Source organism: Erinaceus europaeus, chromosome 15, assembly GCF_950295315.1.
Source record: "Erinaceus europaeus chromosome 15, mEriEur2.1, whole genome shotgun sequence".
Classification (NCBI taxonomy): Eukaryota; Metazoa; Chordata; class Mammalia; order Eulipotyphla; family Erinaceidae; genus Erinaceus; species Erinaceus europaeus.
This window is the reverse complement of record NC_080176.1, coordinates 22,570,505-22,595,076: the sequence shown is the minus strand read 5'-3', so window position 1 is coordinate 22,595,076 and position 24,572 is coordinate 22,570,505. Positions and strand designations below refer to the sequence as shown.

General features: G+C 57.3%; 1 protein-coding gene across 1 annotated transcript in view; it reads right to left on the bottom strand.

The window, feature by feature from the left end:
• Positions 1-24,572, bottom strand: part of SDK1 (sidekick cell adhesion molecule 1) — a 486,407-nt gene continuing 461,835 nt past the window's right edge. Inside the window, exons 32-45 of the mRNA XM_060173224.1 lie at positions 24,323-24,393; positions 20,749-20,884; positions 20,394-20,453; positions 18,715-18,816; positions 10,612-10,727; positions 10,149-10,335; positions 9,777-9,914; positions 8,601-8,762; positions 7,392-7,517; positions 6,389-6,553; positions 5,738-5,875; positions 3,429-3,549; positions 3,177-3,303; positions 1-797 (exon numbers count right to left, since the gene is read on the bottom strand). Of these exons, the coding sequence (XP_060029207.1) occupies positions 570-797; positions 3,177-3,303; positions 3,429-3,549; positions 5,738-5,875; positions 6,389-6,553; positions 7,392-7,517; positions 8,601-8,762; positions 9,777-9,914; positions 10,149-10,335; positions 10,612-10,727; positions 18,715-18,816; positions 20,394-20,453; positions 20,749-20,884; positions 24,323-24,393 (1,877 nt within the window). The 3' untranslated portion in view covers positions 1-569. The remainder of the gene's footprint in view (positions 798-3,176; positions 3,304-3,428; positions 3,550-5,737; positions 5,876-6,388; positions 6,554-7,391; positions 7,518-8,600; positions 8,763-9,776; positions 9,915-10,148; positions 10,336-10,611; positions 10,728-18,714; positions 18,817-20,393; positions 20,454-20,748; positions 20,885-24,322; positions 24,394-24,572) is intronic.

Genomic DNA, 24,572 nt, shown 5'->3' with positions numbered 1-24,572 from the left:
TACCCGGAAACACAAAGACTCATTCATTTCATGTGACATCTTTAAAAAAAGATAAAAAGGTTTAAAAATACTCTGGTTAACAACGCACGCTGCTCACACACCAGCTGTCACCTGGGGAGGGGGCGCTGGGGGCCCGGGCGCCCAGACCACCAGGTGAGGCCTTGCTCTGGCCTCCCTCGAAAAGAAAGAATGGAAGGGAAAGGCCCCGGATGTGCCCCTGGGCCACACACCTGCCACCTGGCCCACCGGGCTCCATCTCCCTCCTGTCCTCTTCGGTGCTCAGGGGCTGCCGGGCCCCAAGGCTGGTGGCTCTCTCAGAACTGCTGAGAGAGAGAACTCTAGAAGGTGAAGTGGGCCTGGCATCGAGCCCAGACCGATCCTTTGCTCCTGACTCCCGGGCAATGCCAGTGGAAGGTTCTGGAAGCAGAGGAGGTAGAGGAGGCAGAGGCCAGAGGCCACTGGGGGCCCGGGTCCGAGGCCTGGTGCTGCACGCGTGGGGAATGCCTTCTCTAAAAGAACAGAAAAGAAAGAGGCGGTGTCCCTGCCGACTTCCCATGTCCGTGCCCGGCTCACACGAAGGAGGAGAAGCCCGTGAGCGGAGTCCTGGCTCCAGGGCCTGGGGGCACAAACACAGCGCTCTGCGTGGTGACCACGGTGTGCAGTGGGCCCGTGTCGGCTGCCACTGCCTCGTAGCGCTGCGGGGCCCGGGGCCTCCACGAGTGGCAGTAGCTGGGGTCGCTCATGTAGTGGTTCACGAAGGAGTGTGGATGTGCCTCCTCCGCCTCTGAGTCTGTGGCCTGGGGACAGGGGAGTAAGGGAACAGAGGGACAGTGAGGGGATGATGGGACAGTGAGGGTGAGGGGAATGACGGGACAGTGAGGGTGAGGGGATGAGGGGACAGTGAGGATGAGGGGATGAGGAGACAGTGAGGGTGAGGGGACATGGGGATAGTGAGGGTGAGGGGACATGGAGATAGTGAAGGTGAAGGGACATGAGGACAGTGAGGGTGAGGGGACATGGGGATAGTGAAGGTGAGGGGACATGGGGACAGTGAGGTTGAGGGGACATGGGGACAGTGAAGGTGAGGGGACGAGGACACAGGGAAGGGGGGAGAGTGAGGGTCACATGGAAAGGGAGATAGAAGCAGTGAATAGACATGAGGGACATGGGGGGACATCAGCTCACCCCCCCACTTGCCTATCGAGAGCTCTGCTCAGGGGACAGCCACAGTTAATTAAAAAAAAAAAGGTGGGGCTGGAACCAGGCAGGGTGCACTTGGTAGAGTGCACACATTACCAAATACAAGGACCTGGGTTCGAGCCCCCAGCCCTCACCTGCAGAGGGGAAGCTTTCTGAGTGGTGGAGTGGGGCTGCAGGTGTCTCTCTCTTCCTCTCTCCCTCTCTATCCACCCTCCCTCTTGATTTCTCTCTGTATCCAGTAAATAAAATAAGCATTATTTTTACTACAATAATAATTATTTTTTGCCTCCAGGGTTATTGCTGGGGCTTGATGCCTACACTATGAATCCATTGCTCCTGGAGGCTATTTTTTCTCATTTTGTTGCCCTTGCTGTTGTTATTGTTGACACTGATGTCATTGTTGTTGGATAGAACAGAGAGAAATGGAGAGAGGAGGGGAATACAGAGATGGGGAGAGAAAGATAGACACCTGCAGACCTGCTTCACCGCCTGTGAAGCGACTCCCCTGTAGGTGGGGAGCTGGGGGCTCGAACTGGGATCCTTATGCTGGGCCCGCTGCACTACCACCCGGCCCCCAGCATTATCGTTAATATTTTTTATATCTATTTATTTATTTTCCCTTTTGTTGCCCTTGTTGTTTTCTATTGTTGTTGTAGCTATTGATGTCGCCGTTGTTGGATAGGACAGAGAGAAATGGAAGACAGGGGAGGGGGAGACAGAGAGGGGGAGAGAAAGACAGACACCTGCAGACCTGCTTCATGGCCTGTGCAGCAACTTCCCTGCAGGTGGGGAGCCGGGGGCTCGAACCGGGATCTTTACACCGGTCCTTGCGCTTTGTGCCACGTGCGATTAACCCATATTTTTAAATATATATTTTATATTTATTTATTTATTTATTTTCCCTTTTCTTGCCCTTGTTGTTTTTTATTGTTGTCCCAGCATAATTTTTAAAAGTGGGGCTGGGAGATGACTTGCTGGCTATAGCACAGGTCTTACTGCATGAGAGGCCCTGGGTTCGAGAGGCTTGTGCCAGGTCCTGGGCTTTGGACAGCTGTTTCCTGACACCGTCAGGTGGTCGCTGTTGGCAGGACCATGCTGTGTCTTCCACTCTTTGTAACAGACCCTCCTGTCTGAGGCTCTGGAGTCCCAGGCTCTATACCCTGTACCACCACCAGCCAGAGCTGAGCAGGGCTCTGTTCTTTCTCTCTTTAAAAATATCATTTATTGGGAGTCGGGCGGTAGCACAGCAGGTTAAGCGCTGGTGGCGCAAAGCACAAGGACCGGCATAAGGATCCCGGTTCAAGCCCCCGGCTCCCCACCTGCAGGAGAGTCGCTTCACAGGCGGTGAAGCAGGTCTGCAGGTGTCTATCTTTCTCTCCCCCCTTTGTCTTCCCCTCCTCTCTCCATTTCTCTCTGTCCTATCCAACAACAATGGCAATAATAACTAAAACAATAAAACAACAAGGGCAACAAAAGGGAATAAATAAATACATATTTAAAAAAATTTAAAAAATCATTTGTTTATTATTGAGTAGAGACAGAGAGAAATTGAGAGGGGAGGTGAGGTGGAGACAGGGAGAGACACAGAGAGACTCCTGCAGCTGTGCTTCACCACTTGTGAAACTTTCCCCCTGCAGGTGGGGACTGAGGACTTGAAACCTAGTCAGTGCACACTGTAATGTGTGCATTTCACCAGGTGCACCACCGCCGGGCCTTGTTCTTTCTCTAAATGTGTATGCATCTCCTTAAAGCAAATAAATCAACTATTAAGAAAAGGAAAAAGCAAGACAGCACCAGCAGAGTGGCCAGCCGTCAGGACCATGTGTGTGGGGAGAGGGCTCTGTGCCCCCCAGGGCCACGAGCTCCAGGACTCAGGCTGCGTGTGTGGAAGCTTCCAGAGCTCGAGCACCACGGCCACTGCTTGGCCTCCTTCCCTGGCCCCCACTGCCACCCTGGTGGAGGCCCCAGGCGCTGACCTCAGACTCGGACGTGTCCTCCGGCTTCTGCAGCGTCCCGCCCTCGCTCAGCACCGTGCCGTTGTATCTGCTGCACACGTCCTCGTCTGAGTAGTGCAGTCCCCCAGGGCTCGGGCGAGGCGGGGACCTGGGGGTGGCCTCCAGTCACTCTGTGCCCTAGGCCTCCACGTGAGCGTGCCGCCCTGGCCCCAGCTGTCCCTCCTGAGGCTCTGTCCCCCGCCCGCCCGCTGCCGGGCACAGCCCCATCCCCACCTGGTCCCGTTCTTCTTGGAGAAGGTGTTTTTGACGTTGAGGTGCCGGCTGTTGAGCTCCAGGGCAGCAAAGCCTCCGTTATCCAGTGTCACTGATTCCTCCATGTGTGACATGCTCTTGCCTGGGGTGGCGGGAAGGGACGAGGTCAGTCGCATGCTGTGGTCACCCCGTGTCCTCGAGCACCTGCTTGGAGAGCCTGTGGCTTCTGCCCCTGAGGCTCGGGGGACAGGCTGGGCACGGTGGCAAGGTATGACCTTCCTGACGCCAGATGCTCAGCTTCTCGCTGGCCTTTTATGAAGAGGTGTCGATTGGGCTGTGTGATCGTGTCAGAGGTGGGGGAGTCGCAGCTGATCTGGGAGACAGTGCCGTGGATAGGGCGCTGGACCCCCAAGCTTTAGTCCTGACTGCTCCTCAGCCCCCCCCCCCAATCTATAAGAAGTCAGGGAATTTAAATATTCCCTAACACTAGGGGCCGGAGAATTTATCTGGCACAGCACACACCTTACCATGTGCAAAAGCCTCGGGTTCAAGTCCTGCAGCACATGGGAACCCCACGGGCAACAGATGGCAGAACAGTGCTGTTGTCTCTCCCCCCATCACTCTCTGAGATAAGAAGAATGGAAAACAAACGAATCTGGGAGGGGGCCGGGCAGTGGTGCACCTGGTTAAGTACACACCTTACAGTGTGCAAGGACCCTGGTTTGAGCTCCCAGTCCCCACCTGCAGGGAAAGCTTCACAAGTGGTGAAGCAGGTCTGCAGGTGTCTGTCTCTCTACCTCTCTATCTCCCCCTCCTCTATCAACTTCTCTCTGTTGTATACAATTAAAAAATAGAAAAGAAGGGGGCTAGGTGGTGGCACACCTGGTTAAGTGCACAGTACTAAGTGCAAGGAGCCAGGTTCTAGCCCCCGGTCCCCACCTGCAGAGGGAAAGCTTCCCGAGTGGTGAATCAGGACTGCAGGTGTCTCTCTGTCTCTCTCCCTCTCTATCTCCCCTTCAATTTCTCTCTGTCTCTGTCCAATAATAAGTAAATTAAAAAATGAGTCTGAGAGCAGCACACACAGTCAGTAATTTTCTTTTTGCCTCCAGGCTTATCACTGGGGTTCGGTGCCTGCACTATGAGTCCACTGCTCCTGGCGGCTATTTTTTTCTATTTTATTGGACAGGACAGAGAGAAATTGAGAGAGGAGGGGAGACAGAGAGGGACAGAAAGATAGACACCTTCAGACCTGCTTCACTATGTGTAACATGTCCCTCCTGCAGGTGGAATGTGGGGGGGCTCGAACTTGGATCCTTGTGCTTAGCACTATGTGCGCTTAACTGGGTGCACCACCTCCCGGCCCCGTAGTATTTTCTAAAAAGTAAGTGGGTGCACGTGTCGTAACACGCTCTGAGACGTGCTGGCAGCTAAGTGAGCAGAGCGGCTGTGAGCCCACAGACGCCAGGGCCTGGGGCAGAACCCCTGAGATGCTCCCCGGAGCCTAGGCATGGAGTGGCCCCTCTCAGCAGTATCTGTGCTGATGGGACCCTGGCTGTTGGGCCGGCTCTCTGGAGGAGGAGGGGGCTGGTGGCAGAGCCTCCCCCTTCACAGGCTTCTGTGACTGAGGACACTGACTGAGGGAGATGCCACGCCTCTCACAGGCTTCAATGACTGACGGCACTGAGGGAGACACATGCTCCTCACAGGCTTCTGTGACTGACGGCACTGAGGGAGACGCCATGCCACTCCATGCTGCAAATCCCACATGACAAGAATTCTCACAGAGAAAAGAAATCCCTTCTTCCAGGGATGAACTGCTTAACATTCCCAGGCAAATGGCAGGGCTGGGGGCTGGGGCCAGCCCTGTGGGACAGGCAGGCAGGACTGCAGGGACAGGGGGCTCAGGCCAGGGTCACAGCCCTGCTCCTGCTGCCCAGGTGGAGAGGGCTCTCACTAGCTTCCTAAGCACAAAGGACAAGATGCACCCAGTGCACCTGCTTCCCTTCAGAGAGAGACAGAGAGATAGGGAGAGATAGACACCACAGCACAGGAACTTCTCCAGGCGCTGTGGCACTGACAGGAGGTGCTGGGGCTCAAGCCCAGGGGGTGCATGTGGTACTGCACACACATGACCTGCTGAGCTGTATCCTGGCCCCATTATGCTCCTGCAGTGATGTGATCTCATCACGTGCTAGGCACGAGGGCTTCAAGGTCTAGAACATTCCAGCACTCTGCAGGAATGGAGGGGTCCCCCGGGTCCTGGGAAGGGGAAGGGTGTTGAGTGCAGGGTGCAGGAGGTGGGTGCCGGGTGTTGAGAGCAGGGTGCCCACCTGTGCCACAGCTCCGGTCCTTCTTGCCCTGGCCGCGCAGCATGAGGGCAAAGGCCGCCAGCAGCAGGAGCAGGAGGCCAGAAAGTGCCAGCACCAGCAGGAACCACCACTCAGTGTAGACAGGTGTCTCTGCTTGCGCTGCGGGGAGCCAGCACTGGGGTCCAGCGCCCCCCACGCCCCTTCCCGGCTCCCCCGTGGGGCCCCAGCACACCCACCCTGCCCAGGGCCCCCAACCCAGGTGCGGCCTCCTGGTCTCCGTGCCCACAGACGGTGGCCGGTTGTGGGCAAGTGGCTATCCTCTTCTCCCCCCACCTGTCTCCCCCTGATCTGGCCATCACACTGGAGGAAACCCTGGCCCTCTGTGTCCACACCTCTCCTGGAGAAGTCTGGGGTCACCTGCTGTCTCCTGGGCCCGCTGGGACAGACCCTCAGCCCTGGACCTGGCAGGATGGTCCTGGCCCTGGGTCAGCAGGGGACACTCAGCCTCAGCCACCGCCCTGCCTGTCACTTTCTCTGCCTGGGCTGTTGTGGAAGTGAGGCCCCCATTCTCCCAGGCAAGCCTCCTAAAGCCCGGCCAGGCCTGGCCTGTGCTTTTCTGGAAGGTTCTCTGGGGAGTTGGAGCTCCCCTCCCAGCTCCCGGTAGCTTCCTACCTGACACAGGGGCAGAGGGTCCACTGGGCTCCCCAAAGCCCTGGGCGTTGGCGGCCATCACACGGAACTCATAGGTGACGCCCTGGCGTAGCTGGTCCAGGCGGATACTGTGGGAGGTGGCGCCCCGGGGAATGTCCTTCACAAACGTGTCCCACAGCCCCTCGTCTGCAGGGAAGAGGGGATGGGGGCTGGAGGGCTGTTCTTCCAAGGGGACCCTGGTGTCACTGCTCTGCTCACAGCCTGGGCAGGACAGGGAAGCTCAGACTGCTTCCCCGGTGGCGGCGGCAGAATTTCCCAGAACCTTCTCCTTGCCCCCGCCTGCCAGCACGCCAGGGCTCAGCTGTGGCCCCTGTCACTGTGCTGTCCCCATCGTGTCCTGCTGTCATCAGCCCGTGACCACTTCCTGCTTCCTGAGCACTCCCTGTCCATCTGGCTCTCACAGCCTGTTCGGCAAGCAGGTCAGGGCTAAGGCATCTGTTTGTTTAACCAATCAATTAATTAATCTTACCAGAGCCCTGCTTAACTCTAGTGGATGGTGGTGCAGGGATTGAACCTGGGACCTCAGAGCTTTAGGCAGGAGAGTCTCTCTGCAGAACCATTATGCTGTCTTCCCGCCCTGGGCTAACACCAGCTCCCCAAGCGGGATCCTGCCTCTACCACCATGGTTCGGTCATGGGGGTGCTACTGTCCATCTGTCTATCTGTCCACAACCCAGCACACTCTTGGTCTCTGTGCACATGTGGCCTGTCCTGTAGTCAGAGGTTGAGGTGCAGCAGGTGAGGGGGGGAGGCAGGAGTTGTGACTATCTGGAAACCCACCTCATCAAGGCTGTGCGAGGATTAGCCGCTGGCAAACAGGAGGGAGATTGCTAGTGTTTAGCCTGTGTTTGCTCAGGGTTTAGCAGGTGCTGAAGAGTGGGGAGGTGGCCCTTCCCAGCGGGCTGTGGGCACTCACCTCACGGTCCCCGCCTTCTCCGCGGTTTGGGGACAGAACCCCGACATACCTGAAGGCCTGGCCTCGATGGCGTAGCCTGTGGTGGGGGTCCTGCCCGTGCTGCCTTCCATCCACTGCAGTGTCAGCTCAGAGGAGGACTTGGTGATCAGCACATCTCGTGGGGGGCCTGGGGAGCCTGGGTGGGCCGGGGAAGAGAGAGGTCCCTCACTGGAGGCGTCCTCTCCACACCCCTCTCTCACCTGCTCCGGGGAGGTGACCACTCAGGCTGGGGCTCTAGGACACCAGCAACCTAAAGTTCTGGCTTACCTTTCAGAGACTGGGAGGCAGTGCAGTGGGTGGGGCAGGCCTCACTGTGCCTGAGGCCCTGGGTTCAGGCGGGCACCACTAGAAGCGCTGTGGACAGCTCCCTCCCCACCCCCCAAATATGTGGAAACTAGATGACTGATCCGACCTGCCATGTGAAAATAAAAAATTGAATTCTCTTATTTTTTTCTTAAAAATTTCCCCATATGGGGCAGAGAGTTGGCAAACGAAGTTGAGTGCACACATTACCATGAGCAAGGACCCAGGTTCGAGTTCCCACTTCCCACCTCTATGGGGGAAGCTTCACAAGTGGCGAAGCTTGTGACCTCTCTCTCTCTCTCTTGCTCTCTCTCTCTCTCTCTCCCTCCCCTCTCAATTTCTCTCTGTCCTATGCAATGAAATAGAAAGGAAGAAAAAAATGGCTGCCAAATGGATCTGTAGTGCTGACACTGAGCCCCAGTGATAACCCTGGTGGCGATAAAAAAAAAAAAAAATCACTCCCAGAAAACAGATGCAGTCATGTGGTCTGGGAGGTGCAATAGATAAAGCACTGGACTCTCAAGCATGAGGATCCAAGTTCAACCCCCGGCAGCACATGCACCAGAGTGATGTCTGGTTCTTTCTCTCTCTCTTCCTATCTTCCTCGTGAATAAATAAATTCTGAAAAAAGAAAAAAAAGAAAAACAGATGTAGTCATAGTACCTGGAGGTACTATGGCCTGGAGGAGGCACAGTGCCTAGAGGGTAGGACTTGCTAGGTGAGGTCTCCAGTCCCAACCTGGGTGCTGACTGGCCCTCTCTCCCTCTCCCCTCCCCCCCCAACAGTCTCCGCACAGAGATGCAAGGCGACTCGGCCAGTTGGCTGCCTAGGAAGGGGTTCCCCACAATTGTTGGGTCCCCTGTGCCACAGGTCCCTGCTGCCCAGCAGCCAAGTCTGCTGTGGTGACTCCACTCACCCGGGGCGGGGCCAGTGGTCACGTTGGCTTGCAGCTCAGGGCCGTAGGCGATGGTGCGTGCCTGCACCCGGAAGAAGTAGGTGACACCCTTGGTGAGGTCCCGCACCTTCAGCCAGCGCTGCCAGTTCCCTTTCACGTCCACCGTCACCACCTTGCTCACGCCTGGGGATGCAGGGGCCAGGGCCAGAGGTCAGAGGTCAGGAGGGTCCAGCAGTGGCCACCATGTTGCCAGGGGCCTATGGTGGGGGGAGGCAGGACCAAGAGGCCACAGAGCGATTCTGGGCTCGGAGCAGGGCAGCACTGAAGCTTGCTGGGGACTCAAAGGGAAGAACAGGGTCCCCCCAACTCACAGGAGGCTCTGCATCACAGGGCAGGCCTGCCCTGCGGGGCCCTTAGCGGAGGGCTGGGGTGCCCCTCCTCCCAGACCCAGGCGGCTTCATTTGGAGAGAGCCATGGCCTCGGATCTCGCAGGCTCTGCCTCCTGGCTGTGGGTCTGTCCTTTCCAAGCGTCCATCTGTGCTCAGGGAGCCATAGGCCCGACTCTGACACCACAGTACCCGTCCCTCACAGTCCAGCAGCTCTGGGTGCCAACTCCCACAAGACCCTCAGGTGCCCCAGCACCCCTGCAGCTACCCCTGCTCTGTGCTCCTCTCCCACCTGTCACCCCCCCCACCCAACTCCTTCTTGCCTAGAGAAGGTGGTCGTATCTGCTCTGGCAGGAGGCCTGGGCTGGCCGGCCCCTGAGGTTCATGGTCAGCCATCCACCCCATTCTCTTGGGGCGGAGATGTGGCATCTGGCCAGAGAGCCTTGTGCTGTGGGCACCTTTATGGCAAGTGCTCAGGCCCCAGGGAGACTCCGTGGTGGGGAGTGTTTGGTGTGGCTGCCCCTGCCGTGTCCACCCTTCATGTCCACCCCAGTGTCCACAGCAGTGTCTACCTCCATGCCCGCCCCCTTTATGTCATACCCTGTGTCCACCCAACATGTCAACCCTGAGTCCACACATCCCATGTCCACCCCCGTGCCCATCCCCGTGTCTACCCCCCATGCCTACCCCTTTCATGTCCACCCATGGCCATCCTCAAGACCACCCCGTTCATGTCTACTCCTGTGCCCACCCCCTTCATGTACACCCCTGTGTCCACCCCCTTCATGTCCACCCCATGCCCACCCCTCACCTTGCACTGGTGCCAGTGGCTGGTACACCACGCGGTATCCCTGCAGGATGCCATTGGCTGCTGCTGGCTCGCCCCATGAGACGTTGAGCGTGGTGGACGTGACCTCCGAGAAGTCCAGGAAGCTGGGGGTTCCCGGGGCTGGCAGGGGGAGGAGGACACAGGGCTGTCAGGCCACCAGCCCGCTGCCCCAAGGCCCTCATGTGGAGTGAGCCCCAAGTCGCAGGCAGGGGGTGAGGGAAGAGGTCGGAACTGAGCTGGGGATCAACCGGCAAGCAGACTGGGAGAGGCATCCAGGGTGAGGGAGCAGAGGCACAGGGTGGTGGGCGCAGGGCCTCGGGGTGTCTACTACCCAGGGCCGCGCTTGGCTCCTACCTGCCTGGAGGGTGCGGCTGGCCCGGGGGGTGCTGCGGGGCCCATCGCCCGCGGCGTTGAAGGCCGAGACGCTAGCCAGATACTGGGTGTGACTGCTCAGACCCTTAAGCTTTGCCGCCGTCTCCGGCAGGAACAGGACCTTCATCTTCTCTGTCTCATTCTGGCTGTCAGCCTCCCAGTAATAGATCTACAGATGGAGGGGTGGGACTGGGCAGGAGGGACACCCCTCTGCGGGGACAGCCGGGGGACAGAGCTGAACGGGACAGGTGGGGACAGGCCAGGGGCAGAAAACTGACAGGACAGAGACACACCGGGGCCAGGCTGGGGCCAGGCAGGGACAGTCTTAGGACAGTCCAGGGGCCAGGTGGGGATAGTCTGGGAACAGGTGGGGACAAGGGCCAGGTGGGGATAGTTTGGGCCAGGCAGTTCAGGGCGTCCCCTGACAGGTGGGGCACAGCCTAACCTTGTAGCCCTGGATGTTCCCGTTCTGGCTCTCGGGCGGCGGTGGCTCCCAGGTCACCTCCAGTTGGCTGGCCGTGAGTGGGCTCACTTGTACCTTCTGTGGGGCTCGGGTAGGGGCTGCAGGGAGTGTGTGGGCTGCTGAGCATCCCCACCTGGGCTCTGGCTCCACCCGCCCCACCCAGGCTCGGGTGACCCTGCTCAGTACCAGCCATGAGCCCTGTTGGCGAATAAGTCAGCCTTTCTCCTGAGCTGCAGCAGTCCCTCCCCCCACTCCTGCATTTCAGGCAGGGGGTGGCTTCGTGGGGAAGGCACATACCCGCTAGCATTTGAGGCCTGGCCCCACAGGGGGCACCGTGAGGGCAGAGCTGTGCTGAGGTCTCCCTCAGGCCTTCTCTAGACACAGAAGAAAGGTAGCTGGGCTGGAAGGCCGAGGCCCTGGCTTCACTCCTGGGCCCACCTCTGTGCTGGTGGCCCTGTGAGGTGACGGGAGGGTGGGCCTGCAGCCTGGGGGCAGCTGGGATGCAAAGCACGGTAGCAGGCGGGTGTCATGTGGGAACTCAGGCTCCACACTGGCCTCCGGCTCTGCAGACCACACCTGGGAAGGAGGTCTGTCAAATCCTGATGGCTTCAGGGGACAGGAAGGCCTCAGAGCCTGTCCCCATCCTTAACCTGCATCTCGAGGACACCATGCATGTGGAAGGTGGCCCTGTAGGTGGTGACGACAGTCACTGGGACTGTGTCTGGAACATCCTGGTCTCTAAACTCCACACCAGGCACTTGCATGACCTGTATCACTCTGCACATCCCTCTGCACTCACCCCCCCCCCCTTACCCTCCTGTCGAGGGCGACACCCAGCACCTCACCTTCTTGGCCATAAGCTCCAAAGTGCCACCTCTAGTTATTTTCACTTTTTAAAAAAGTTTTTATTTATTTATTAATGGGAAAGATAGGAGGGGAGAGGGAGAAGGAGAGGGAGAGGGAAAGGGAGAGAAAGAGAGAGGGAACCAGACATTACTCTGGTATATGTGCTGCCCGGAACTGAACTCAGAACCTCATGCTTGAAAGGCTAATGCTTTATCCACTGTGCCACCTCCCGGACCACATTATTTTTACCTTTTTAGATTTATATTCATTCACTGTTTTCTGTCAGCACTTTGTAATGGTTGGCCCTGCCTGACTCCACTCCCCACAGTGGACTTCTTTTCCTTTTCAGTCACAGAGACAGAGACAGAGATCAGAGACAGAGAGAAGGAGAGACACCATCACACCGCTTCCCTGCTCACACAGTCAGTCCCCTGGGCAGTTGCTCTGCTGGCTGAGCCAGCTCCTGCCCTCTGACAGATTTTTCCTTTATTTTCCCTCCAGGGTTATCACTAGGGCTCGGTGCCAGCAATGCAAATCCACTGCTCCTGGCGACCACTGTTTCCATTTTACTGGCTAGGACAGAGAGAAATTGAGAGAGGAGGGGAGATAGGGAGAGAGATAGAGAGACACCTGCAGACTTACTTCACCATTTGTGAAGCGTCCTTTCTGCAGGTGGGGAGCCAGGGGGCTCAAGCCCAGATCCTTGTGTGCGGGCCCTTGGGCTTAGTACTACGTGCATTTAACCAGGTGCATCACCACCCTGCCTCCCCCCCATTTCTTTAAAGAGAGGAAGACGTGGCTGGTGGAATAGCTCCCTCGAATAGTGCGCTGCTTTGCCTCACTCATGACCCAGGTTCAAGCCCGGCCCCTACCACACTGAAGGAAGTGGTCTCTTTCACTTTCTCTCTCCTTAAAGAAAAGCATTTTTCATATGTCTGTTGGCTCTTTGAATCTCCTGTTTGGGGATATTCTGTCTACATCCTCATGCCACTTTTGGATGGAGCTGTTTATTTATTTTTATTTATTTTTTATTGCTGAGTTTGCTGGGTTCTTTGTGTACTTTGGTTATTAACTGTTTGTCTGACGTATGGCATCTAAAGATCTTCTCCCGTTCCATAAGGAGTCTCTCTGTTTGGGTGGTGGCTTCTTTTGCTGTGTACAGGCCTTTCAACTTGACAGAGTCCCATTGGTTTATTTCTGTTTTTGTTTTCCTTGTGAATGGACCTGAGTCATTGAAGCCACCTCTAAATATTGAAGGTGTCTGGTTTAACATCCAAATCCTTGATCCATTTTTTTTCCCCCACAGGGTCATCTCTGAGGTCTGGTGTCTGCAAGATGAATCCACTGTTCCTGGTAGCCATTTTTTCCTTTTCTCTTTTTCTTTATTTTATAGGACAGAGAGAAATTAAGGGGGGAGAGACAGGGAGACAGAGAGACACCTGCAGTATTTGCCTCACTACTCAGGAAGCTTCCTCTCTGCAGGTGAGGAGTCGGCACTTGAACCCTGGTGTTTGCATATGACAATGTGTGTGCTTAACTGGGTGTGCCACCTCCTGGCCCTGGAGTTGACTTTTGTGTGTGGTTCAGTTTTTCTGCATCTTTCAACCCAATTTTCCCAAATTCTCCAAGTTATTGATTGTCAGAGAAAATCAAATCAAGACAAAAATGAGACACTGATTCATCCCTATGAGAATGTCACACATCAGAAAATATAGTGCAACAAATGCTGGAGAAGTTGTGGGGTCAAAGGCACCCTCCTGCACTGCTGGTAGGAATGTCAATTGGTCCAACCTCTGTGGAGAACAGTCTGGAGAACTCTCAGAAGGCTAGAAATGGACCTACCCTATGACCCTGCAATTCCTCTCCTGGGGACATATTCCAAGGAACCTAACACACCCAACCAAAAAGATCTGTGCACACCTATGTTCATAGCAGCACAATTTGTAATAGCCAAAACATGGAAGCAACCCAGGTGTCCAACAACAGATGAATAGCTGAGTGAGTTGTGGAACATATACACAATGGATTACTACTTAGCTATGAAGAATGATAAAGGCTTTTTTAACTCATCTTGGATGGAGTTTGAAGGAGTCATGTAAAGAGAGATCAACCAGAAAGAGAAGGATGGATATGGAATGATCTTACTCATAAGCAGAAGTTGAGAAGCAAGATGAGAAGGGGAAACAGAGTAGAACTTGGACTGGGGTGGGGGATAGCATAATGGTTATGCAAAGAGACTTTCATGCCTGAGGCTCCCAGCTCCCAGGTTCAATCCCCCACACCAATCATAAGCCATAAGTCAGAGCTGAGCAATGCTCTGGCAAAAAACAAAACAAAACAAAACAAAAAACTTGGACTGGTTTGGTGTATTACATCAAAGCAAAGGATTCTGGGAATGTGGGTAGGGAGGGGGTTATGGGGGGTTGAGAGAGCTTTGGAGTCCTGGTGTAGATGTGGAAAAGGACCCAAGTTGGAGCTGAGAAGGTGTTTTGCAGACACCTCTCAAGGCGGGAGGAAAAATTGTGCCCATGTGCTAACAGCTGTACTGTGAACCACTGAGCTTCCAATACGAATACGTTAAGAGACAGAGAGATACTCAAAAACAGAGATAGTGAGAGAGACCAGAGCACTGCTCTGGCCAAAGACAGCACCAGAGATCAAACCCATGACCCTGGAGGAGTGCTGCTTCTAACTATCTATCTAATTATTTCACATTCACTTAGACCAGATCACAGTTCAGGTATAATTGGTGCCTAAGATCAAACTTGGGACCATGGGTTCAGTCAAGCTGTTCAGTTTATCTGCATTAACATTATTTTTTTAGATTTGCTTATTTACTTATTAATCAATGAGAGAGCAGGGGAAAACCAGAGCACCACCCTGACACATGTGCTGCTGGGACCGGATGTCATATGCAGCTTCCCTGGCCACTCGAGGCACTGCTCGACGAAGGACACGTGGATGAGGAGAGCTGGCTCAGCCCAGCCCAGGGCTCTCTGGAGGAGCCCGTCCTGGAAAGAGTGACCTTGGGGAGCCCCTAGCCGGCCTCCCCTTGCCCCGTCCACGCCCCGCCAGTGTAGACTGGATCAGTAATTAACACCCGACTTGACACTGACTATTTATTCTGCTCTAACCGCAGCTCGAGGCCCGTGCCCACCCCGCCGCTAATGGAAATGTTAATAACCGCACCAGGTTGTCGAGACAGATGCTCGGCCTCATTATCAGAAATTCTTATTTACCGCTCCATTAAACAACAGAATCACACACAAAAACAATTCAATCAAAACTAACTGGAGGAATTTTAACAGCCACATTAATAATCCAAGACATAAATAAAGTTAATGTCTCCGGCATATTGGCTGTCTCAGGTCCACAGTGGAATGGTGGCAGGACAGGGGGACGATGGGAGGGAGGAAGGGAGGGAGCTCTCTGGCCCCTCGGCAGGCATCAGAGCCGAGGGGGTAGCACTTCTGATCCTGGAGGCTGATGGTGCTGGGGCAGGAGAGGCCCCGCAGGTAGGCAGCCCTCAAAGTGCAGGCTGGACCCCAGCCACACGCGAGGAGCTCTGTGTGCTCTCCAGCCTCTGTGCCCAGTGACCGAGGGGACGGCGAGGCTGACACAGTAAGCAGAGCAGATGCACAACCCCCCATGGGTGTAGCTGTCAGGGAGCCCCAGTCCAGGGCCCAGCGCACACTGGTGTGATGGTTCAGAGAGCTCTGGAGCTGTTGGTGAGCTGCGGCCCCTGGGCAACCGCCACAGACAGACAGACAAGACAGACAGACGGTGCCTTTCCCTCTCGCAGGGGCAGGGGCACTGTGACTGTTACCACTGTTGTGTGCGGCACTGGTCTTCTCACTCTGAGAAAGATCTAGAGGAGAGACAACACAGCACCGCCCTGCTGTCCAGGGAGGCTCCGGGTGCCACCACGGTGCATCCGCAAGTGGTGGGGTTCCAACCTGGGGCCCCGTGCAAAGCAAAGTGTGCACTCTACCAGGGGGACTATCCCCCAGTGCTCATGGATATTATTATCTTTACAGAGACAGAGAAATCGAGATAGTGGGGGAGTTAGAGGGAGAGAGGCAGAGAGACACTTACAGCCCTGCTTCACCACTCGTGAGGCTTTCCCCCTGCAGGTGGGAACCAGGGGCTTGAACCTGGGTCCTTGTTCATTGTAACATGAGAGCTCAACCACGTGCACCCCTGCCTGGCCCCTCATGCACTGTTTTAGAAGTATGCCCTGCCTGGAGGTACTGGCCACACAGCAGGGTTCAGGGGTCTCGCCTGGCCCTGCCACTGAGGGGCAAGGCTGAGTTCACACAGCTGAGTTCTGCCCACTGTCAGAGAGAGAGCAGGTATGGCCCTGGCTGCAGGCGGCCTTCCTGCTCAGCTGTGGAAGCGGCAGCGCTGATGGAGTTGGCGACTGTGCTGAACGCAGCTGTTTCGATCTGGAGAGCAGGGCAAGCCTGGCACTTCAGACTCATCAGGGCCAGCGTGGGCCCCTTAGCTCTTTCTGGGTGAGTTTGGTGGTGAGCTGGATCAGTCCCACCCCTTGGTGAGAGTCTCTGCCAGCTCTCACTGGTCCCACTCCCATCAGCCCATGTGGTCACACTGCCAGCAAGCAGTGTGGGCAAAGCTAAGAGCCTCTCAAACACCCTTTGCAGGCCTGGCTCTGAGTACTGAGGTTGAGTGGGAGGTGGCACCGGGGGAACAAGGGACAGGGGATGAGTAGCAGGGGACAGGGGGTGGGGTACAGGGGATGGGTGGCAGGGGACAGGGACAGAAAATGAGGACGGGTTGAAGGTAGGATTTGAGAATGTGCCCCAGCCTCAGCCCCGGCCCTGCATGGTCAGGCTGCGAGGAACAGCCCCATCTGGTCACTCTGGATGCTGTGAGGTCAAGGGGTACAGGCATAGGGTCCCCAGCAGTGTCTGGGGGCAGGAGGTGCAGGGGCCCTGAAGGAGGCTGGACATAGCATCACCTGGCTTAGCCCCAAGGCCTTTGTGTTCCAATTCCCACCCCAGAGGACCAAGCTTCTAAGAGAAATGGAACTGTCCTAGGTGAAACGGCCACTTGCTGTGTCCAGGCAGCATTTACAGATCCAGTGAGCGTGCCTGTGGAACCTTCTGGAAGCTTCCATGCTTCACCTCCTCGCCTGAATTAGTGAAGGCAAATTCCAGCTGGCACCTGCTGGGGTGTGGCCAGTCCCTTCAGTCATCACCCTGGCCCCAGTTCAGGGGGTCTTCCCCACGGGCTTCTGGAGTCCTGCTCTGGGGGGCCATGAAGCGGGTGTCCTGGTGTTGAAGACAGGCCTGCAGGAACAACTGAGGGCCCCTGGCGACATCCCTAGTTACGGCATGAGGGGGTCACTCTGTGGGGACCTCCAGGCTGAACCCCTGAGCACTGATTCAGAGAGTTCGTGAACCACAGCCTGCACCTTGGAGTGCAGGGGACGCTGGCTCCATCCCAGAGGATGGTGTCCCTGACTGTCCCGCTGTCTTCTGAGGTCAGTGGATGCCACTGGGCTATTCACAGAGAAGCCGTCACACAGACCACACCTGCACCCACAGTTGAGGCCTTCTGGGGCCCATGGTCATGGGGACAGCATGGGATGCCTGTGGCTGCCAGATATCATGGTCTGTGGCCCCCTGAGCGAGGACGGTGGGACTTGAAGCTCCATGTCCTGTGGGACGGTCACCATCAGTTCTATGGGTAGTGGTCACTCACATTTGCTTTCACACAAGCTGCTCTAATGCCACCTGCAGGCTCGGGGAGGGCCGTCTGTCACCAGGGAGTGACACCGTGACACTGTGACAGCTGTGATGTGCCACACAGTCACCTGTCAGCACAGCTGGGGCCATGGCCAGCTCATCCTTAGGGCCAGTGAGCTGGGCCCGTGGGTGCAAACGCTGCCCACAACCAGGTGGGGCATGGGTGCTGATGGCCTGCAGGTCACTCTCCAGAGGGACTTGCCAGTCAGGCTTGGGGACTAAGGGCCCGGGGGTTGTGCCTGTGTGCCAGAGTGACACCAACAAAGAACTAACCAACAGGGGACACTGTGGGGAAAGCTCTGGGAACAATCCACTGGAAGTTTACTGTACGCCGAGTAGAACACACTGCAGAGGACTAGAGAGGTTAGTGAGAAAAACGTGGAAACGTAAAATCCGCAAGAGCCAAAAATGATGACCTGGGGGCCGGGTGGTAGCTCAGTGGGTTAAACGCACGTGGCACCAAGTGCAAAGATCAGAGTAAGGATCCCGGTTCGAGCCCCCACCTGCAGGGGAGTCGCTTCGCAGGTGGTGAAGCAGGTCTGCAGGTGTCTGTTTTTCTCTCCCCCTGTCTTCCCCATCTCTCTCCATTTCTCTCTGTCTTATCCAACAACAATAACAGCTAGAGCAATAGTAACAGCCACAACAATGGCAACAAAATGGGAAAAATAGCCTCCTGGAGCAGTGGATTCGTAGAGTCAGCGAGCGACCAGCAGGAGAAAGGGGAAGCCAGTTGTCTCACGTGTAACGGAACCTGGGCCCTCTGCACATAAAGAGTGTTTACACTCAGTCAAGTCAGAACACTTAGCCCTGGCCCCACCAGGGGCAAACTGCCAGGAACAGTCCTGACACTGCAGCTCAGACCAGCTGTCTAAAGGTCTCTGTAAAATAATAATAAGATGTGATCCTGCCTGATTTAGTGGTGGTGGTGGGGGTCGGGGGCGGTGGTTATGAAGGCTGAACTGTCCCTGGAGGCTCCCCCTTTAACCCTCACACTGCCATTCTGGGGGCAGAAAGCAGAGGCCCTGGACTGACTGTAGAGCCTTCCTATGGAGGCCCCTGAGAGAACCCCCCCTAATGCCACTCCTTGTCACAGGGTCACCACAGCATAACCATGCTGTTGGGACAATCTGGAGACAGGCATCAGGTTGGGGACATAGCTGCAGACTCAAGTGACACCAGAGTGGAAACCACTGTTCCATGTCCCTGGCCAGCACCTCCCAACCCTCAGTCCGGACTCAGGCCATCAGTCCTGCTCATAAGGGATGCCAGCGCCTCCCAGACCCAAGCCCCTACACAGGGCCCCCATACCCCAGCCCCCCAAGTCCTGACACCCTGGGACATGAAACAAGCCCCGTGTGCAGAGACCTGGCTGATGGCAGGGACACCCAGTACTGTCTGATCCCAGAAGCCTCCCAAGCCATTGCTCCTCTAGGGAGCCCGGGATCCGGGGCCCGGCAGGTGGGGGGCTTACCCGCCTCGCCCACGAAGACCTCCACGGGCGTGCTGGCTGGGCTCTCGCCAACGATGTTGTAGGCCGTCAGCACCACCTCGTAGCGCCGGTACCTCTTCAGGTCTGGGGGGAGGAGGGCGGTCAGCTGTGAGAGGCTCAGAGCTGGCAGGGATGGGGGAGGAAGCTGGACAGTGGGCAGGGCCGGAGCAGCTGCCTTCTAACTAGAATATTCTGGAAGGGCCCCTGCCACGAGTCTACTTCTCTGGGATCTGCCCCTGCTGCAGCCTGGGGGTCTGGTCACCCCCGAGTGGCCCCGTGACTGGGCCCTGAGCTGTGGCCCTCCAGCGGCCAACCAGTGGGGTCTGGAATCAGAAGCTGGCCCTCCCCGGCCTGGCAGACACACCTCCAGCTCCCTGCCCTCAGCCTGGAGCTCAGCTGCTTGGCCAGTCCAGCTGCCCCTGGGCCTCACCCCATGGCCCCAAGGCCTCAGCCCAGGGCAGCTGGGAGAGGGGAGCTGGGGAGTGGTGGTGGGTGGTGAGTGGTTTGAGTGAGTGCTGGGCTGAGTGGTGTTGGGTGCTGGGCTGACATGACAGCAAGGGGCGGGACCGCTGGAGTCTGCTGGGGTTGTGCAGGCTGACTCCGTGGCCCACAAGGTGGTGAGGATGCAGTGAGGAAGCTCATATGTGTGGACACAAAGGGGCCTCAGAAAGGGCCCCTCCGGCATCCTGTTCCCTCCAGCCTGTGGTCGGCTCTTGGACCCATCCGTCCCACCAGGAGTCAAAGGGGAGGAGGGGGAAGGCTTGGCCATGCCTGGAGCAGAGGGTAGGTAAGCACAGGGTGGCTGCAGGTTGGAATATTACTCAGCCTTGAAAAGGAAAGGGCTTGGGCACAGCTGCAGTGAGGACAGCAGGGACGCCATGCTGAAGGACAGAGGACAGACCCAAAAAGTTCCACCTGAGGTGAGGGGCCATGGCAGGGACACACTGGTGATTGGGGCCGGGGGGCTTAGTGTTCCGCTGAGGAGAGGATCGTTCTTAGGGGAGGGTGGGTATGGTGACACTGCCATGCGGTGTGACTGGACCCTGACAGCAGTCAGGGAGGCCACCCCACATCCCAGAGGCAGGAGCGTCACACCAGCTGGGGACAGCCCAGCCCAGTGCGGGCTCCTTCCAGGGCTCAGGGACCAGCAGCTAGCCCCTCCAGCCTGCTTCTGCGATTTCCTGTTCTGTTCCCTGCATGGCTTGAGAGCCACCACACACAGCCTGCCCCGTCCCTGCCCCAGAACCCCATCCCTGTCCCCGTCCCTGGTCCCCATCCCCACCCCCATCCCTGTCCCGTCCCTGAGTTCCTGGTCCACATTCCTGGTCCCAATCCCTGTCCCCATCCCCACCCCCATCCCTGTCCCCGTCCCTGGGTCCCTGGTCCACATTCCTGGTCCCAATCCCTGTCCCCATCCCCGCTCCGGTCTCCACCCCTGTCCTGGTCCCCATCCCAGTCCCTGTCTCTGTCCCTGTTTCCATCCCCGTCTCTGTCCCCTCCCCCGTCCCCCTGCCCTGGCCCCCATCCCCGCCCCCGTCCCAGTCCCGTCCCTGTCCCCATCCCATCTCCATCCCGGGGCCATGAGCTCATAGGTCCCCATCCCATCCCAGCCTCCCGTCCCCGCCTCTCCCTCCCTTCCCCATCCCCTGGGGGCCACTCACGTGTGAGCTCATAGGTCGTCAGCGTGGAGCTGCTGTTCACAGCCTTGAAGCTGCTCTGGGCTGGGGGGAGGGGGAAGCAGACAGGGGTGGGCAGCTGCGAACCTGGGACTCCCTCACCCTGGCCACTGGGGGTCACCCCACACCATCAGATGCCAGGCAGCCCTGGGTGGGTGGACTGCTGGGCCCAGGGTAAGTGGACAGAGCGGTGTCTAAGAGAGGTGTCCCACCTGAATGGCTCCCCGGGAACCCTCCCTGCCCACCCACAGGTGCCCCGGACAAGAGCTGTGCAGGAGCTGGCTGGCTGTGCCCCGTGTGTGCCCGGCTGGGGCGAGTGTCCCCATACCTGTCCCCTCACCTGTGAGCTCGGCCCGCAGCGCAGATGGGCTCTGCTGTGGCTGGTGCTCCGTGCCGGGCCCTGCCTCAGCCTCCAGCTCCCGGTAGTAGATCCGGTAGCCCTGCAGGAGCCCGTTGAGGCTCTCATCCCTTGGCGGCTGTGGAGAGAGGCATCTCGGTCAGCCCAGATGCCCCAGCTGCTGCCCACGCAGGGTGCTGACACAGAGGTCTGGTGCTGGTGGGCACAGAGCCGGTTGGGGCCCGAGGAACCCCTGTCCAACTGAAAGGGCCCAGGAGGGACGGGAACTGGCGGCGAAACAGACCTGGATGCTCTCTGCTGGTTGGCCCAGAAGCTTGGTGGGGGGGCAGGAATGGGGGCTCCCCTCACCCACTTGCTGCCCTGAGCTGGTCCCAGTCCCCCAGGCCCCTCAGGGATTTCTCATGGGCCAGCGACTTGCTGAGCCCCAGACTGCTCCTGGCCATGCTGCTAGGCCGAGCTCTGAGGCTCCATGGGCAGAAGCCTCCTGCCCCTCTCACGGGCTGGGCCGGCTGACGGCCCGCAGCAGCCTGGAAGCGTCTGTATATCACACACAAGGGCCTGAGTGCATGTTATAAATTGTTACTTTTATTGTGATTTACTTTGGATAGAGTCATAAGTTGAGAAAGGAGGAGGAGACAGAGAAGGAGAGAAAGGGGTAGTGCACCCCTTTCTTCACTGCTCATGAAGCTTCTCCCCTGAAGGCAGGGGCTGGGGGCTTGAATCTGGGTCCTTATACACTGTAATGTGTGCGCTTAACCAGGTGCCCCACTCCCTACCCCATGTACTGGGTTGTTAGAAAAGTCATGATGGGTGGAGGGTTGATAGCATAATGGTTATAAAATCATACTCTCATGCCTGAGGCTCCAAAGTCCCAGGTTCAATCCCCTGCACCATCATAAGCCAGAGCTGAACAGTGCTCTGGTAAAGGAAAAAAAAAAGTCATGATGTAGGGGGCCGGGTGGTGGCGCAATGGGTTAAATGCACATGGCGCTAAGCACAAGGACCGGGGTAAGGATCCCAGTTCGAGCCCCCAGCTCCCTACCGGGGGGGGTCACTTCATAGGCGGTGAAGCAGGTCTGCAGGTGTCTGTCTTTCTCTCCCCCTCTTTGTCTCCCCTTCCTCTCTTGATATCTCTCTGTCCTATCTAACAACGACATCAATAACAACAACAACAATAATGACAACAGTGATAAACAACAAGGGCAACAAAAAGGGAAAAATATCCTTGAGGAGCAGTAGCTTTGTAGTGCAAGTATCGAGCCCCAGCAATAACCCTGGAGTTTGAAAAAAAAAGAAAAAAAAGGGAAAAAAAAGTCATGATGCATCTCCGCAGAGAAAAGCAGACATGCACATCCTAGGTAGGTATGACCTAGCACCAGCACCCACGACAGTACGGGCACATGTGAGAGTGTGTGTGACGTGTGCATGCTGTCCACTATGCAGTATCTAGCACACAGAGTCACACGCCACAGCTGGGACATGTTCACGACATGTGACACATACTAAGCCACACCACGAGTCTGACCATAGCCAACTGATAGATGCCAGTTGACTCCCCGCTGCACAGTGAGGATGATGGAACGACCCCGAGAGGTGCCAGCCCCCCGGAGCTGAGCAGTGCTCTGGTCTCTGTCATAAAGATAAACACATCTTAAAAGGAAAAGTAGGGATCCAAGCAGTGGTGCACCTGGTTGAGTGCACATATTACAGTGCACAAAGACCTGGGTTCAAGCCCCAATCCCCACCTGTAGGGGGAAGCTTCATGAGTGGTGAAGCAGGTGCCTCTCTCTCTCTCTCTCTCTCTCTTTCTCTCTCTCTCTCTCTTCTTCTCTGTCTTCCCCTTCCCTCTTAATTTCTCTTTGCTGTTATCCAAATTAATAGTAATAAAAATAAATTTTCTTTGCCTCCAGAGTTATTGCTGGGGTTTGGTGCCTGCACCACAAATCCACTGCTCCCGGAGACTATTCCCCCCTCCCTTTTTGTTGCCCTTGTTGTTTTATCGTTGTTATTATTATTGTTGTTGTTATTGATGTAATTGTTGTTGGATAGGACAGAGAGAAATGGAGAGAGGAATGGAAGACAGAAAGGGGGAGAGAAAGATAGACACCTGCAGACATACTTCACCGTTTGTGAAGCGACCCCCCCCTGCAGGTGGGGAGCTGGGGGCTCAAACCAGGATCCTTACCCTGGTCCTTGCACTTCACGCCATGTGCGCTTAACCCGCTGCGCTAACTCCCAACTCCCAAAATAAAATAATTTTTAAAAGGAACAATGGTCTTTAAGATAATAAAGACCACAAACCCTTCTGATCCATGGCAATCATTCAATTACACTCCCACGGGGTCCCCAGCAGGGGGCGTCTCCTGACCGAGGCCACTGGGTACCTGCTCCCCCAGCCCCAGTGTTGGTGGAGGCTTGGGGCAGTGCTCAGAGGGTCCCGGAGGCCAGCCCGAGCTCACAGCCCGGGGTGCTTGGCTCACACGGCAGGGGGAGGGAGGGAAGAGGGCAGTGTCATGGGGCTTGGCCATCCCAGGCCTGCCCGGCTGTGGGGGGGTTCCACAGAGCAGGGCCGGTGCAGAAAGGACTGGGGGCGGGCTACAGGTCAGGGTCAGGGTGGGCCCCATGTTTTCTCTCAGCAGAGTTAGAGAGAAAGGCCACCGATGTGCCCTGGGGAGGAAGCAGGACCCCCTGGTGCCAGCTGTCACCCACTCAGCCTGGAGGCTGGCTCAGCACTGGTGCCCCTGCCTGGCCACTGGGGCTACTGCTCCCCACCAGCGAAGGAGGGGCATCCCCCTTCACTTCTGCCCCTCCTTGTCAGGGGCCCAGCCCAGAGGGCCAGCAGTCACTCACTCAGCTGGCCCTGTCCAGCTGGGGACTCTCAGGACAAGTCACCAGCAGCCCACAGGGTCCAACCCTGCCCAGCATAGTGGCTCACTGGCTGCAGGAAACTCCCTCTGGCCCCGAAGCTCTCCCAGGCCCAGGCCCTCCAGCTGCCTGGCCCTGCCTGCTCGGCAGACTCGTAGCCCCCCTCCCCCAGTCCTGCCTGCACCGGCCCTGCTCTGTGCAGCACCCCATAGCCAGGCAGGCCTGGGATGGCCAAGTCCCATGGTGCTGCCCTCTTTCTTCCCTCCCCCTGCCGTGTGAGCCAAGCACCCCTGGGCTATGAGCACGGGTTGGCCTCCGGGACCCTCTGAGCACTGCCTCAGGCCTCCACCAACACTGGGGCTAGGGGAGCAGGTACCCAGTGGCTTCGGGGACCCCAGGAGGACAGGCTGCACCCAGAGGGGCGCCATGCTCCTGAGATGCCCAACCAGTTCAGAGCATTTCTCCAGAGGCCGTGACTGCTGCCTCCGGTTATGGCCCAGGGGTCCCACTCTGCCCTCCCTCCACATGTCTGAATCTTCTGCCCCTCCCTCAGAGCTGCCTGGAGACACCCTTCTTTCGCCATGTGGAGGCCTGGCACCCTGCCCCCTCCCAAAGCCCAGGAGGGTGCCCTCAGCTCGTGAGATCACATGCTCCTGGGGACCAGCTGGGGGTGACCCTGCCCGGGCCTCACCTGCCACTGGACGAGGACAGAAGACGTGGTGTGGGGTGTCACCGAGACGAAGCTGGGAGGCTCCCCGGGGACTGCAGGGCAGACGAGGGGCAGGGTTAAAGGGCTCTGCCTTACAGGGAGGGGCCCTCGTCCCCCACCCTGACCCACAGGCCTGCTGGCTCCAACAGGACAGCAGGTGGCCCTGAGAGCCATCCTGCTCCAGCCTGCCGACTGGCTGAGAGGGTCAGGGTCCCCAGGAGCCAGGGGTGTC